General features: G+C 44.3%; 1 protein-coding gene across 13 annotated transcripts in view; it reads left to right on the forward strand.

The window, feature by feature from the left end:
* Positions 1–16208, forward strand: part of VPS35L (VPS35 endosomal protein sorting factor like) — a 147557-nt gene that overhangs the window by 46691 nt on the left and 84658 nt on the right. For 9 of the 13 annotated variants that reach the window (XM_077986358.1, XM_077986362.1, XM_077986361.1 and 6 more), the window contains 5 exons: positions 5628–5724; positions 6735–6782; positions 8095–8188; positions 13835–13912; positions 14407–14529. In XM_077986358.1, the coding sequence (XP_077842484.1) occupies positions 5628–5724; positions 6735–6782; positions 8095–8188; positions 13835–13912; positions 14407–14529 (440 nt within the window). The remainder of the gene's footprint in view (positions 1–5627; positions 5725–6734; positions 6783–8094; positions 8189–13834; positions 13913–14406; positions 14530–16208) is intronic. The other 4 variants (XM_077986364.1, XM_077986363.1, XM_077986366.1 and 1 more) reach the window with 1 other exon arrangement.

Genomic DNA, 16208 nt, shown 5'->3' on the forward strand with positions numbered 1-16208 from the left:
TCCCCTTCTCCTCCTTCTCTCTCTTCCTCTCCCTCCTCTCACACCCTCTCCTTTTCTCTCTCCTTCTGTTCCTGTCTGTTCATCAATCAATCAATCTATCTTTATTTATTTTTTTTGAGATGGACTCTTGCTCTGTCACCCAGGCTGGAGTGCAGTGGCGCGATCTCGGCTCGCTGCAGCCTTCGCCTCCCAGATTCAAGCGATTCTTCTGCTTCACCCTCCTGAGTAGCTGGGACTACTGGTGCCTGCCACTATACCTGGCTAATTTTTGCATTTTTAGTAGAGATGGGGTTTTTACCATGTTGGCCAGGCTAGTCTCAAACTCCTGACCTCAAGTGATTCATCTGCCTTGGCCTCCCAAAGTGCTGGGATTATAGGCATGAGCAACTGTGCTTGGCCCTTTCTTATTTTTATTTTTTCTATTTAATATTTTTACTTTTCATCTTTGTAGACACAGGGTCTCCCTATATTGCCCAAGCAGCTCTCAAACTTCTGGGCTCAAGTGATCCTCCCACCTCAGCCTCCCAAAGTGCTGGGATTGTAGGCATGAGCCACTGTGCTTGATCTGTCTTTTTAATACTGTTTAATGTGCACATTTGTCAGAAAGAAAGAGACAGAACTCTACAGGCTTTTAGGTCTCGAAGTGCTTTTAGGACCCATCTTGTTTCATCAGAGATGGGCAGACCCAGTATGGAAGGGTCTTGCCCAGAGCCCTGCCACCAGCTACTGAGAGCCTTGCTCTTCGCGCTGCACCTACGTTGTCCAGTACAGCATCCACTGGCCACGTGTTGCTCTTGAGCACTTGAGGTGTGGCCAGTCCAAATTGAGATGCGACGTAACTATTTAAAAAGACGCTGGATTTCAAAGACTCAGTACAAGTAAAAGATGGTAAAGTAGCTCACTAATAGTGTTTATGTTGACTACATGTTGAAATGGTATTCTGGATGAATCGGGTTAAAGTACATGATTAAAATTAATTTCCCCAGTTTTTCACCTTTTTAATGTGGCTCATGTGGTGTTTCTTTGGGATCCTCCATGCCACTGCATCATACCTGTGATGATGTTTTTCAGCAGCTCCTCCCATGTTCTGGCCATCTCAGGGTTGGAGGCAGTGATCCGGGACAGGCAGGCAGAGGCCAGCCCAAGTGGAAAGGAAAGGCCTTCTCTAATGGCTTGAGGATTTGGGAAATCTGAATTGTTTGTTTATTTATTTATTTTTGAGATGGAGTTTCGCTCTTGTTGCCCAGGCTGGAGGGCAGTGACGTAATCTCGGCTCACTGCAACCTCCGCCTCCTGGGTTCAAGCGATTCTCCTGCCTCAGCCTCCCAAGTAGCTGGGATTACAGGCGTGCACCACCACACCCAGCTAATTTTTGTATTTTTAGTAGAGATGGGGTTTTATCTTGTTGGCCAGGCTGATCTTGAACTCCTGACCTCAGGTGATCTGCCTGCCTTGGCCTCCCAAAGTGCTGGGATTACAGGCGTGAGCCACCACGCCCGGCCGAATCCATTTATTTAATTCACACTTGCCAGCACGTAGCATGCTATATACCATTGGCAGCAAACTTGAGCCAACAGGTGGGATTGAACCAAAATAGATTTTCTTTTGGCAACAACAGCATTAAAAAAAAATGATTTTTGATACAGGCTCTAGTTCTTCCTATTGTTGTATACCCAACCTCTGAAAAATTGTTGTATTTACCTTCCTGGCCCCCAGGGGCATTTGAGTTTGCCTCTACTGCAGTAATCTTCCTTTCTTCCAGTCTTCAGTGACTATACAGACAACATTTTAGGGCCAATTAAGGAAAAATTACTAATAACTAACTCCCTGCCTAAACTTAAAAGTTCAAAACAACAGATGAGTCCTTGTTTAGATATGTTAATTATAGCACTTTCATCACTAAAATTCTTCCCTCTCCAAATAGCTATTTTTGACCTTGAGCAAAGCAAATCATTTGTTTTTTTTTCTTTAAATGATATCATTGTTTGTTTTCCTTTTAGCTAAAATCTTCATCTGCTTGTGTTCACTCCAGTTCCAAGAACCTGAAAAGAACAGTAGATTCTGTTTTTCGAAGTTGTTGGTGATCTGAGGAATGACTCTTAAGTATAATTATCATGAAAGCTTTAGAAATCTCCTGTGCCGAATTCTGCCCAAAGAGATTATGTGTGAAGAGAAGTTTAGTGGCATTTGTACTCATTCTTTCCATTTAAATCAAGTTCTGTTGGGTGAATTTCCTACTTGAGCCCTTTGCCTTCGGGAGTTTTAACTAAGGTATAGCTCTTCGGGGTTGAGAAAGATACAGTGTCTTTTGGGTTCATGAAAAGTACACACTACTAGATGTGGTCATTTTTTTCCCCAACAGTTCTTAATCCAGCATATACATAGAGAGGCCATTGACTCTGAGAAGTCAAATCATTTTCTTTCCAGCTTGGGAGAAATAATTTGGGTTTATTGTATTGTAGTTCCCATCATCATCTTCTCAGCACTCCCATCTTCAGTTTTCCCCTGTGGCTGATGTGGGCCACATTGGGATAAGCAATGGCCTTAACTGACCTGGCCTTTCCAGCACATGCCAGCTAAGATGGTGCCAATCCCTATAACACTGTTACGTAAAGAGACCTCTGGGTAGAGACTTGGCAAATAAATGAAAGAACTAGACTCATTGGTCTCCTGCCGCCTCTTGAAATATCCACAGAAGTTCAGGTTTGAAAAAAAGCAGCACCATAAAAGAAAAATAAATGGGAGCTAGAAAGAGAATCTCTGTTCTTTGTTATATTGAAGTATCTTCTGAATTGATTTCCGGATTTTGAAGGAGTCCCCATGTAGCAGCCCATGTGCTAAAGTATAAACCGTGTCGTGTCATGCCATTCCTGTGCTCAGAACCCTTCAGGGGGTTTCCATTATGTTTAGAAAAACTCTCAAACTCCTCACCAAGGCTTTAGCCCTGTGTGAACTGGCTTGTGATGCTGGCTGCACCTCTTTCTGCTCAGCAAATTGGCTTGCTTTTTGTTCTTTGACCATAGTGAGGTTATACCTACCTCAGGGCCTTGCATTTGCTGTTTTCTCTCCCTGGAATGTATTTCTTCCACATCTAGGCATGGCTGGCTCCCTTTCATAATTCAGGGCTCAGCTCAAATACCGCCTCTGTGGGAGCCTTCTCTGACCACTGCATCTAATGAGCCCCTTCCCCTAAATCTCACTCAAGTCACTCTTTATTCCAATACCTAGTTTAGTATCTTTAATAGTGCTGTTAGATATAATCTTATTTGTTTGCCTGCTTATTCTCTTTCCTGTTTGTCATTTGTCTCCCCCCACTGGAATGTAAGTTTTATGAAGATAGGATCCACCTTGTGCACTGTTATCTCCCCAAAGTCTAGAACACCACCTTTAGTTGGCCCTTAAGGCATTTGTGTTGAGCACATGAAGTAAAGGAATATAGTACTTAGTTTACTGTAAGATCTTAAAGTCCTGCATAACAGAATCCTTTTCCTAAATTATTCCTTGAGCTGGAAGGAAAGCCTAAAGAATTCTGTATTGGTGTATACAGATTGTCGTCTAGCTTGCAGTCAATGTGTGTATGCAGGGCAGCCTGCCTTTAGCCTGATTTCCAGCTCTTTCAGGCAACCTGAACCAGTTTGTTTTAGCCTTTGCTGAATCTCAGTTCCTTCAACTAGAGAGTGAGAGATTTTATAGATGACCTCAGAGACCTATTTTTGCTTTTGGATTTTAAGCCACAAGATTCAGTCATATGAAGGGAGATTAACACTGCTCCTCCCGCTCCCCAAAGAGAAGATTGACAAATGAATGTAAGAATAACTGCTATCTTTTCCTGTCTGGATCTCTTGAAAGTAGAAAAAAAAGTTACTTCATGTGTAGAGATCTAGGCCAAAAAGGGGAAAATGGTCATTTCCCATCCTTTTGAAAATGGTAAGCAAATAGTTCTCAAGTGAATGAAGCATGCCAGCCAGCCAAAAATAGACTGAGGAGATTGCAATTTCAAAATATCTGCAGTTGTGATTAGTGACTCTTCTCTGCTAGAGAAGTACCTAGAGATTTATCCTTTTTTTGCTGATTCTATAGGAATTTTGATCACCTTCATATACCACGAAGTGACAGAATCAGGGATGAAAATGACTCATTGCAAAACAGGATGAGAGCCAATAAGCTAAGAATCATTTGCTATATTAAAGTAATTAACTTCTCCCTTTTAATTTATTTATTCATTTTTTAGAGACAAGGTCTTGCTCTATCTTACTCTGTCTCGCTCTGCCCAGGCTGGAGTGCACTGGCTCGAACGTAGCTCACTGCAGCCTCAAACTCCTGGGCTCTATTGATCCTCCCACCTCAACCTTCCAAGTAGCTGGGACTACAGGTGTGAGCCACAGTGCCTGGCCAGCTTCTCCCTTTTTGAATTAATCCTAAAAGTATAAAACATCCAGTGGTGGGATGGAGCTCTAATCTTTACCAAAATCATTTAGAAGAAATCATTTCCATGTGAGAGTTTAACAGTGGCCTTCATGATGTTGATAAGTTTTCTGTTTTTTCTTTCATTTCTCCATATTCTCTTCCATTGCTTATGATGTATGTCAAGTCCAGAACTGTGAGAAATAAATTTCTGCTGTTTAAAAATATGTATGTCAGAATCAAGCTTGGGTTCCAGTTCCAGAAAACTCAAAATAACAGTAATGAAGGTCAGGGCTGATGGGCCAGCTAGCCCTTGGTGCCAACGACCCTCACTTCTATCTTGCTGCTCTCATAGTCAGTATGGCTGCAGAGGTTCCAGCTGTCATGTCTGCATTCCAGTCAGTGAGCAGGAAGAAGGAGTGAGGGAAGGCAAGCCCCTTCTCTTAAAGATACTTCTCAGAAGTTGCCCTTCTATTTATATATCCTGGGACCAGAACTGACCCACACGACACACCTAACTGCAAGGATGGCCCTGTGCCCTGCAGGAATATGTGAGTTCTTTTATTAAAGAGGAGGACAATAGCTAATGGAGTAAACTGGCAGTTTCACAAGGTGACTCGTCTTGGAGCCAGTCATGAGCCAGCAACATAATTCTGGCTGGTTTCTCACCTCAGGGGCCTTGCTTTACCTTCCTCTGGCCCATTGTGATGTGTAGAGCAAAAGCTTAGATCACATTTCATGTTGCAGTCGCAGTTCCCTAAAGCATCTGGAATTCTCAACAATGTTGTCATAGTTACTGGGAGGTAACCAAGAACCTCTGGATTATATTAGAGGCAGTGGCTAAGAATGTCGGCCGCGACTGCCTGGGTTGAATTCCAGCTCTTACGTTTGCTTGCTGTGTGCCTTGGGTGAGTCACTGCATTCCTCTGTGCCTTGGACTCTGCATCTGTAAAATAAGATAATAAAAGTACATACCTCAGAGGGTTGCTCTATGGGATCAGGTGAGCTGTCTGTAAAGCACTGTGAACAACACTTGGCACTTAGAAAGCCTGCGTTTGTGGAAACTATTGTTATCATCAGTTGCTTCCTAATAGTGATATTTGGAAAGAAAGACACAGGCGGAGTCACCCCCTTTTCTGCTCCACGGTAATGTGTTCCCATCTGGGGACTCACACAGATCCTGAGATTTAGGAGGGCTGATGGGTCTTGTTTTTATATTACAGATCACTTTTCTCCAGAGAATGCCAATGACACGGCCAAGGAAACATGCCTAAATTGGTTTTTCAAGATTGCCTCCATCAGGGAACTCATTCCAAGATTGTATCCTTTTTCTTTTTTCTTTTTTTTGTCTGGTGATTTTCAAGATAGGCTAAAAGCGTTGTACTGTTAATAGAAGCCATGTGATGGGATGCCCTGACATTCTTATTGAAAATTTGGTCCCGTTACAGTCGCTAGCCTGAAAATACATACAGGGCAAGCCACATTGTAGAAACCCTTGGACTCTTGCTCTTTCCAGTTTTTTTGTCTTTTACTTGGAACACGATGCCATGTGTCAGGCATTTGTTTCCTTGTGGAACATTCCCACCTTAATTCTCTCCATTAAAATGCTTTACATTTGTATTTTCTCTGATTCCAAGAACTTGAAAGAACAGGGTCAAGCTTGGCAGGGCAAATGCCAATACTGAAGAACAGAATTCGACTTATACATAAATTGCATCTTAGTTATCTAAAGTTGTTCTTTTTTTTGTTTGTTTGAGATGGAGTCTCACTCTGTTGCCCAGGCTGGAGTGAAGTGGCACAATCTCCGCTTACTGCAAGCTCTGCCCCCTGGGTTCACAGCATTCTCCTGCCTCAGCCTCCCGAGTAGCTGGGACTACAGGCGCCCGCCACCACGCCTGGCTAATTTTTTTGTATTTTTAGTAGAGATGGGGTTTCACCATGTTAGTAAGGGTGGTCTCAATCTCCTGACCTCGTGATCCGCCTGCCTCTGCCTCCCAAAGTGCTGGGATTACAGGCGTGAGCCACCGCGCCCGGCCTCTTAAGTTCTTTCTTTCCCAATAAAGCATACAAGTGCTCAAAACCCAGTTTATATTTCAGCATGCAACTATGAGTCAATGTGTTACATTTTCCACAATTTATTTTAGATAAGTATGAAACTTTGAAAACCATATGTAGAAACCATAAGCTACCTTAGTTCGCTGGATTGTTGAGGGCCATCGTGGTCCCTGTGTCCTAAGACCTGCCCACTTCTATTCATGGATAGTTTAGTCTTTTCTCCATAGGGAGCAGACCTTCTGGAAAACATCTTCCTTAACGGGATGTTCTTGTAGTTACGTGGAGGCATCTATCCTGAAATGTAACAAATTCCTCTCCAAAACGTAAGGCTCTTCGGTAAAATCTAGAACCATAAAATTGTTCAAAATCTCCCATGTGTACACAGATAGTAATGGCAATGTAATAGTAGCCATTATTCACTGAGTACTTAATGTGTGTTAAGCACCTCTGTGCATTTTCTCGATGAATCCAAATGAAAACTGAATGAAGTAGAGACACCATCCTAATCCGCATATTAGGGAGAGGAAAACTCAAGCCAGGAGAAGTTGATTGAGGAGGTCATGGAAGATCAGCTCAACTGGATTTGAATCTTGGCTGTACTGGTACTAGCTGTATGGTCTTGAGCAGGTTTTTTACAGCCCCAGAACCGCAGGCTTCCTCTCCTGGGAACATGACCCTAAGAAGAGGTCTGAGGGGGTCCTTCGGGTCATACATGCAACAGTGAGAGTCACACCTGGTACACGGTGGGCCCATCCTCCGTGTTGGCTGCTGCTGTTGATCATGATGAAAATGATGACGTCAGAAGCAGAAGCCTTTGCCCTTAGTGGCTTAGGTCCATGCTACTCAATTTATCACAATGTTTTGAGAGTAATTACAGGACACCGGAGACTCAGATCTGCTTTCTGCAGAGCAGGTGAAATGCTGAGTCATGTTAGATAGCTAGATAATAAATTCCTTGAAGCCCGGGAGTGACTGATTCATGGTGCTCCACAGATAGCTCTTCTGATTGGATTTAGAATTTATCTCCAATGTGTTGGATTTGGATCTAGGGATACCTGGAGTAGTTTGGGGGAATAACATGGGTACTGAAGAAACAGTTATTTTGCCTCACCAGTTGGAGGAGGATAATGCCTTAGGCAGAGGGAAGACATACGTTGCAGGAGAAATAAATAGTAATTCACATTGTTGGTAGTTGGAGGATGTCAGATGCCAGCCTGAGATTCACGGAAGGAACAAGTTACGGGATAGTAAATCTGTGGCAAACAAAAATAGATGTGGAGAGAAGATCAAGGGGTGCCCAGTCGATGGAAAATAATTGGAGACAAAAACTGTTAAAATTAATAAAATAAATGTGACCTCGATTGGGGAAAAAAATGTGGTTAGCCTCCACCACTGAGCAAACGATAACAATGAAATCATTCAATGAACAAATTGTATCAGAAGAGAAAGACTGTTGTTACATTGCCTTAGAAAACTGAAACTTTGACCTTGGTTTGTTACTGAAACTTGATTTTTCCTCCCCGCACCACCCCCCTCACGAATTTAGGAAGTTTTTATTTTATCTTTATTTTAAAAATAAAGGAACAGCAAGTTCTCACGTTGAGTGTAATGCTGGCCTCTTTTTGTCTCTCGCAGGGGAATTTCAGAGTGCCTGCCCCGGTTAACATGCATGATCAGAGGGATCGGAGACCCACTGGTGTCGGTGTACGCCCGTGCCTACCTGTGCCGGGTAGGTCATGCGAGTCACTACCCTTGACAGCACGGCTGCCGCCTGTCTCCTTGAATGTTCACCCAGGGCCCTCCTTCCCCACCAACCCACAAGTCATTGAGAGAAGGACTTTATTAGTGGCTAATTTTAGATCATATCTCTGCCACAGAAAGTAGAACTGTAGGGTTTCTTTTAAAAATTAATTTTAAAGTAGACCAACTTACCATAGCTCTAATTAGGGGATATTTAAGGTCATCTTCTTACAAATGAACTGGTTTTCAAATTAATTGTTTCTCAGTTCTTGCTGCAAAGGAGGCTCCCAGGGCCCTTTGGCTGACAAGTTGCTTTTCATTGACTTGAAACATGCTCTTCCTTTGTCTTGACTTTGATTGCTTTATTAGTTTTCTGCTTGGCAAGGGAGCAGTGTCCCACATGACGGCAGGCCTCAGGATCTGTGTGGCCTGGCTTAGGTGGCTGCTGTGAAAGCAGGTGGAGGGACTGATTAGAAATTACTTGCCCATGCCCTGCTTTAAAGCACTGTGAGGCGTCAGCTAAGCCATTAAGTTTTTTGTGTCTGGAAAAACGTAACCAATGAGGTTATGTGGTCTTTCTTTTTTTGAGATGGAGTCTCACTGTGTCGCCCAGGCTGGAGTGCAGTGACACCATCTCAGCTCATTGCAGCCTCCACCTCCTGGGTTCAAGTGATTCCCTGTCTCAGCCTCCTGGGTAGCTGAGATTACAGGCGTCTGCCACCACGCCTGGCTAATTTTTGTATTTTTAGTAGAGACAGGGTTTCACCATGTTGGCCAGGCTGGTCTCGAACTCCTGACTTCAAGTGATCTGCCCACGTTGGCCTCCCAAAGGGCTGGGATTACAGGTGTGAGTCACTGCGCCTGGCCGGTGTATGGCCTCTCCATGGTTTTCTTCAGCTCACACAGGGTCTTTGCCTCTGTCGGGACTCCCCTAGCAATGAGAATCTTCCCTGTCGTCCCATCAGTATTGCACATCCTTAGATCATTGCCCCTGATGAGCCCCAGACTTCCTTGAGGACAAAGTTGCAGTTAGAGCCTCCCCCATGAGTTTGACCTTGTTAAACTAAAAGATGAGAACATGTAGCCTGTGATTTGCTGCTTCTGCGTGACAGCCAGCAAATGTCGGCAGCCCTGTGGTCTCAAGTGTCACGAAAAACTAAGTCAGTGCCTTCAGAGTGAGGAGTAGATATCCATTAGGAAGGGCACTTTTTATAGGTCTGTGTCTTGATACTGAGAATGAAAGAAAAAGCCTTTCGTTTAAGGGCACCCTCTTCCCTCTTTGTAGCAGAGGCCAAAGTGTGTATGCGTCGCCCACTGCTTGAGACCTGTGGGGGGGGATTTTCCATCCAGAGATACAGGTGTGTTTCCAATATATTAAAGCTTGAATACTCCTCCCAAGTCAGTGTTTGCTGAGGCCCGACTGTGCACAGAACACAATGCCGCATCCTCTGGGAGAGAGGCAAAAGATACTGTTTGCGTATTTCTTTTTTCTTTTTCTTTTTGAGATGGAGTCTCGCTCTGTTGCCAGGCTGGAGTACAGTGGTGTGATCTCAGCTCACTGCAACCTCTGCCTCCTAGGTTCAAGCAATTCTTTTGCCACAGCCTCCCAAGTAGCTGGGAGTCCAGGTGTGCACTACCACGCCCAGCTAATTTTTGTATTTTTAGTAGAGACGGGGTTTCACCATGTTGGCCAGGATGGTCTCAATCTCTTGACCTCATGATCCATCCGCCCCGACCTCTCAAAGTGCTGGGATTGCAGGCATGAGCCACCACACCTGGCCTTTTGTTGTTGTTGTTGTTTTTTGAGCCAGAGTCTCACTCTGTTGCCCAGGCTAGAGTGCAGTGGTGCAATCTCAGGTCAATGCAACGTCTGCCTCCTGGATTCAAGCGATTCTCATGTCTCAGCCTCCCAAGTAGCTGGGATCACAGGCACCTGCCACCATGCCCAGCTAATTTTTGTATTTTTAGTAGAGATGGGGTGTCACCATGTTGGCCAGGCTGGTCTTGAACTCCCCACTTCAGGTGATCTGCCTTCCCCGACCTCCCAAACTGCTGGAATTACAGGTGTGAGCCGCCACGCCCAGCCTTGTTTGTGTAGAACATAGCAAATGCTTTTAACACACGTTGACATCACTTGAATAAGGCCTGATGTCGGAGACCCGGTAATGAAGACTTAGACTCATGCTGTCTTTTATGCAAATAATTTGGTTATTAAAGAGAAATCAGAAAGTGAGGAAGTATGTATTTTTTGCAAGCCTGTTCCCTTTTAATGTTTGAAGTCAGGTACATGAGCTAGGGTACACAATCATATTTGTTACATATAAAGTGCCTTTGAATGGCAGATGCAACTTGAAACACAGTGACGATGAGGAGAAGATGCAGAGGACAAAGCAGACCCATCCCAGGAAGATTGGTAGTGGAGTGCCTGGCATCTGCTGAAATCATTTTTGTCAGTCCAGGCAATGCGTTGATTCCCCTGGTTGGGTAGTTTCTAAAAGTCTCTTTAACATTAAAAGAGTAAGAGAGACCAAGCACAGTGGCTCATGCCTGTAATCCCAGCACTTTGGGAGGCTGAGGCGGGCAGATCACTTGGGGTCAGGAGTTCAAGACCAGCTTGGCCAACATGGCAAAAACCCGTCTCTACTAAAAAATACAAAAATTAGCCAGGCATGGTGGTACACGCCTGTAGTTCCAGCTACTCGGGTGGCTGAGGCACGAGAATCACTTGAACCCAGGAGGCAGAAGTTGCAGTGAGCCAAGATCGCGCCACTGCACTCCAGCCTGGTTGACAGAGCATGACTGCCTCAAACAAACAAACAAACAAACAAACAAACAAAAGAGCCTGTGTGTTAGTAAGATTTCTTTCAGTTGCAAGTGCCAAAAACCCAGTTCATACTACTTTAAGCAAAAGTAGGAACTTACTGGCCAGTGTCTGGAGAGACCAGGGGTAGTGCAGGGACGGCTGGATGCAGGCCTCAGAGGGTGCCGTCAGGAATCAGCCTCTTCCCGCATCACTCAGCTTTGCTGTCCTCTGAGTTGGCTTCATTCTGTGACTTGCTTTTTTTCTATGATGGCCCATAGTGGCCTCTGGCTTCCATCCTACCACCTTAGGAACCTTTTGGAAAGTGTGTTTTCTCGCCAGTAGATCTAGCCAGAGCCTCAGGGCTGATTCTTGGTGGATTACCTAGGGTTGCTTGTCTACCCCAGTCACGTGGCCATGGGTTGGGGTCTGGGTGCTTACTGACTGGGCCTGGGTCACATGCCCCTGCGTGGAACTCAGGGTGAGGTGGATCCAGCTCCACCACAGACCTCATGGTCTGAGAGGAAGGTTTGATTCCCCAGAGACAAATGTAATTTGCTGATACCAGCAACAGGGGGGATGAATGCTGGGGAGGCCGAAACGGCAGATGGGAATCATGAGCAATACCCTTGCTGCTCTGAGGAGACATGTTTTAGACCCGAGCAGATATCCAAGCTGCTCATTTGGCCCAGTGAGAAGAGAAAAACAGAAAACAAAAGCTCTGCGTGGGTAGAGTGTGGGGGGAGCTGGAAGCTGTTTATTAGAGGAAGGTATGATTAACTCCTAACTCACAGCCGCTTCAGCTCATCTCCATGGCTCAGCCACCAGGCCAGTCTTTGCTGTCATCTAACAGATAATTATTGTCTTTTCTACAATATGATTAAGTGGAAGGAGAATCAGAACACTGTAGGACTGGATCTGATGTTTCTTGTTAGTGTATATATATATATACGTATTTTAATCTACGTGCTTGTCCTTGGAAACAGCACTTCCTGTACCCAATCACAGAGCTGCTCTTGGAATTTAACACCTGATTGGTTCTCAAATGCCATCTGAAAAACATTATTATTGTTACCCATCATGACCTCTGAGTAATGGAACGTGAATGGGAGAGATCTATCCCCATTTGAAGAAACGGAGATCCAGTCTCGCTCTATTGCCCAGGCTGGAGTGCAGTGGCGTGATATTGCTCACTGCAACTGCCACCTCCCGGGTTCAAGCCATCCTCCCACCTCAACCTCTCAAGTAGCTGGGTCTACAGGCGTGCACTGCCACACCCGGCTAATTTTTGTGGTTTTTAGTAGAGACAGGGTTTCACCATGTTGGCCAGGCTGGTCTCAAACTCCTAACCTCAAGTGATTGTCCCACCTGTGCCTTCCAAAGTGCTGGGATTGCAGGTGTGAGCTGCTGCAGCCCAGCCTACGAAGTTGTTTTTGTGATTAAGCAGCAATTTGGAAATGAAGCGTTTCTGAGGAAGTCAGTTTAAGAAACGCTGTGATGTTGTGTTTTAAACCTATGAACTCCCCTCCATAGCTCCTCCCTCTACTTTTCCATCTAACCCCATTACTGTACCTTATCTATGATTAGTAAATGTCTTCAGCTAGAATTGTTACAGTCTGTTTTGTAACAATGAAGTCAGGACCTAAGGGATTATAGCATTGTTACACTTCATGCTCATCTTACATAAAATTGCATAAAATGTATTAAAATTCATGTCTCCTCTTATCACTGCCTTGCAAAGAATGGATTTGTATAGCTTTTAACTAACCATGTAACGGGGGCAGCACCACATCTGAAATCCAAGCTGACTCATGTACCGTAATCTTTGTGTTTTATCTAATAAGTACAACTACCTGTGTGTTTATCATCTTTTTTAATTGTATACATAATCTTGAGAGTATATTCCTTTTTAGTTCTGTATTGATTTGTTCTCTTGGTCATCTGTTTAGAAATACATTCAATACCTTTGGGGAAGAGCAAAGATGATTTCTGCAAATGTCGCCCTTTTTTATTAAAAATAGTTTCTGTGGTCTTTCTTATAAAAGCAGTACATGTTTATTGAATAAGAAAACAGATAGGCTGGGCGTGGTGGCTCACGCCTGTAATCCCAGCACTTTGGTAGGCTGAGGCGGGCAGATCATCTGAGGTCAGGAGTTTGAGACCAGCCTGGCCAGCATGGTGAAACCCCATCTCTACTAAAAATACAAAAATTAGCCTAGTGTGGTTACACATGCCTGTACTCCCTGCTACTTGGGAGGCTGAGGCAGGAGAATTGCTTGAACCCGGGAGGTGGAGGTTTCAGTGAGCCAAGATCGTGCCACTGCACTCCATCCTGGGCAACAGAGTGAGACTCCATCTCAAAACAAAACAAAAAACAGATAAGGAAAAAAAAAAAAATTAGGCCGAGCGCTGTGGCTCACACCTGTAACCCCAGTACTTTGGGAGGCCAAGGCGGGCAGATCATGAAGTCAGAAGATCAAAACCATCATGGCCAATATGGTGAAACCCCGTCTCTACTAAAAATACAAAAATCAGCCAGGTGTGGTGACACGTGCCTGTAATTCCAGCTACTCAGGAGGCTGAGGCAGGAGAATCCCTTGAATCAGGGGGTCGGTGGTTGCAGTGAGCCGAAATTGTGCCACTACACTCCAGCCTGGCAACAGAGCAAGACTCCATCTCAAAAAAATAATAATTTTCTGGAATTTTTCTATATCTATAAACATAGGGGTGTGTATGTGTGTGTGTGTATACACGCACACATATATATATTAGTTTCCAAAAATAAAATCATGCTATAGTTGTTTGCAACTAGTTTTTCCGTTTGTCTGGCTTCAGGTGGGAATGGAAGTGGCCCCACATCTCAAAGAAACCCTAAATAAGAACTTTTTTGACTTCCTCCTTACGTTCAAACAGGTAAGAGAACACTCTCAGAATAGCTAATCGATATAACAGTTCTATGAAAGCAAATTCACAAAACCCAGTTGGTTTTCCAAGTTGAGAATGCCTTAAAGCTCTTTAAATGTGCAGGCCCTGGAAAATTACACTAGCTTCTGTTGTAGACAATTAAAATGTGTTGATTGTACTGAGTAAGCGGAGAAAGTTAATATGCATGTGTTAACAGGAAACGTCTCCAGTCGATCAGCCTTGCTTCTTAGCATCTGCTGGCTCCATTTTTATCAGGTTCCTGCTTTCCACAGCGCTCGTTCCCAAAACAGCTCAGCTTGGTGACATGAGAAACTTTCTGTGTTTTTTTCTGGTTTAAAAGAAAAAAGCAACTGAGAAACCAGGCTATTTCTCTCAGGGCTGTCCACATGCTTACAAGTATGCACAGTCTGTGAGTTGTGTGTGCTTTGTTTGTTGTTTGATTTTCCCCCTCCTTTTCTAAGTGTTTGTTTGGTCTCCTGTAGATTCATGGGGATACGGTCCAGAACCAGCTGGTGGTCCAAGGAGTGGAGCTCCCATCGTACCTCCCCTTGTACCCGCCTGCCATGGACTGGATCTTCCAGTGCATCTCCTACCATGCCCCCGAGGTAACTGCCAGGTGGCTTCAGTGTGACGCTCACCTCCTGTATGGCGACAGCCCCTGCACGCTGTGCCTTTTAATGTTAATGCGACCCTTTCATACCAGCTATAGCAACGTTAGCGCTAGCCAGCCTTTATAGAGGGCTTGTCATAGTGGCTGGTTCTGTGCTAAGTGCTTTTCTAAGACTGTCTCATTTTAACAACTGTGGGAGGGGAATGTGGTGGCTTGAGAGGCCATATACCTAAGTGAGGCCACACAGCTGGAAAGCAGTTGGTGGCTGGGTGCGGTGGCTCACATCTGTAATCCCAGCACTTTGCAAGGCCAAGGTTGGGAGGATCACTTGATTTTAGGAGTTTGAGACCAGCCTTGGCAACATAGCAAAACTCCATCTCTACAAAAAATTAGCCAGGCATGGTAATATATGCCTATAGTCTCAGCTACTCGGGAGGCTGAGGTGGGAGCACCACCTGAGCCCCAGAGTTCAAGGCTACAGTGAGCTGTGTTTGTATTACTGCACTCCAGCCTGAGTGACAGAGCAAGACACTGTCTCATTAAAAAAGAAAAAAAAGGAAGGTGGTTGGTGACTTGATACAAACCCACAGAACTGGGCTCCAGGTCCAACAAGCCTTGTTGCCTCTTACCTTCACGTACCCCTTTTGTGTTTATAATAATCCAATAAAGTCTGTAGAGCAGGTATTTTATGGAAGGAAAATAAAGCCCAGACGCTTAATTTCTTTTGTAAGATTATTTTTCTTTCCTTTTTTTCTTTTTTGCCAGTTGAAGTATTGTCAGGAATTGAAGTGACATCAGAATCATAGCAGACATGTATTTTTTTACTTTTCCAAAACTGAGAAGCAGTTTTAGTAGAACAACAATTCAAACTGTCATGAAGACTGTGATAGGCCAGGCACAGTGGCTCATGCCTGTAATCTCAGCACTTTGGGAGGCTGAAGTGGGCAGTTCACTTCAGGCCAGCAGTTCAAGACCAGCCTGGCTAACATGGATATATAGGCGTATATCACCATGCCTGGCTAATTTTTTGTATTTTTTTGTAGAGATGGAGTTTCGCTATGTTGCCCAGGCTGCTCTTTTGTAGAGACCCTGTCTCTACAAAAAATACAAAAATTAACTGCGCATGGTAGTATGTGCCTGTAGTCCCAGCTACTCAGGAGGCTGAGGCAGAGAATCACTTGAACCTGGGAGGCGGAGGTTGCAGTGAGCCGAGATTGCACCACTGTACTCCAGCCTGGGTGACAGAGCCAGACTGTCTCAAAAAAAAAAAAAAAAAAAAGACTGTGACAGATGAAGCTTCCCTTGTCTTTATTTGATAGTTGCAAAGAAAAGAGAGACTACAAAACAGGGACACATAGAGCAAAGCAAAGTTGAAGGATATCTGCCTTTTCCTAGATGTTGCCAACACATGTTGAAAGCTGTACAGAAAAGAAAAAAAAAGGACATGACTTTAACTGAGCTATCACACTTTTAAGAATTTATCCTGTAAGTTAGATGAGTGCATAAACATTATAAACACACACAGAGATGCACACATGGTTTGTTCACAGTAGTGCAAAATTGGAGGCGAGCATCGGAGAGGACTGGTTATGGTATGTGCATTCGGTGGGATGTTAATGGGGCCATTTAAAATGATGGAGACTCCTGATGATCTGTGCATACTGGTGTAAGGGT

The sequence above is a fragment of the Macaca mulatta genome, chromosome 20 (assembly GCF_049350105.2).
Source record: "Macaca mulatta isolate MMU2019108-1 chromosome 20, T2T-MMU8v2.0, whole genome shotgun sequence".
Taxonomy (NCBI): Eukaryota; Metazoa; Chordata; class Mammalia; order Primates; family Cercopithecidae; genus Macaca; species Macaca mulatta.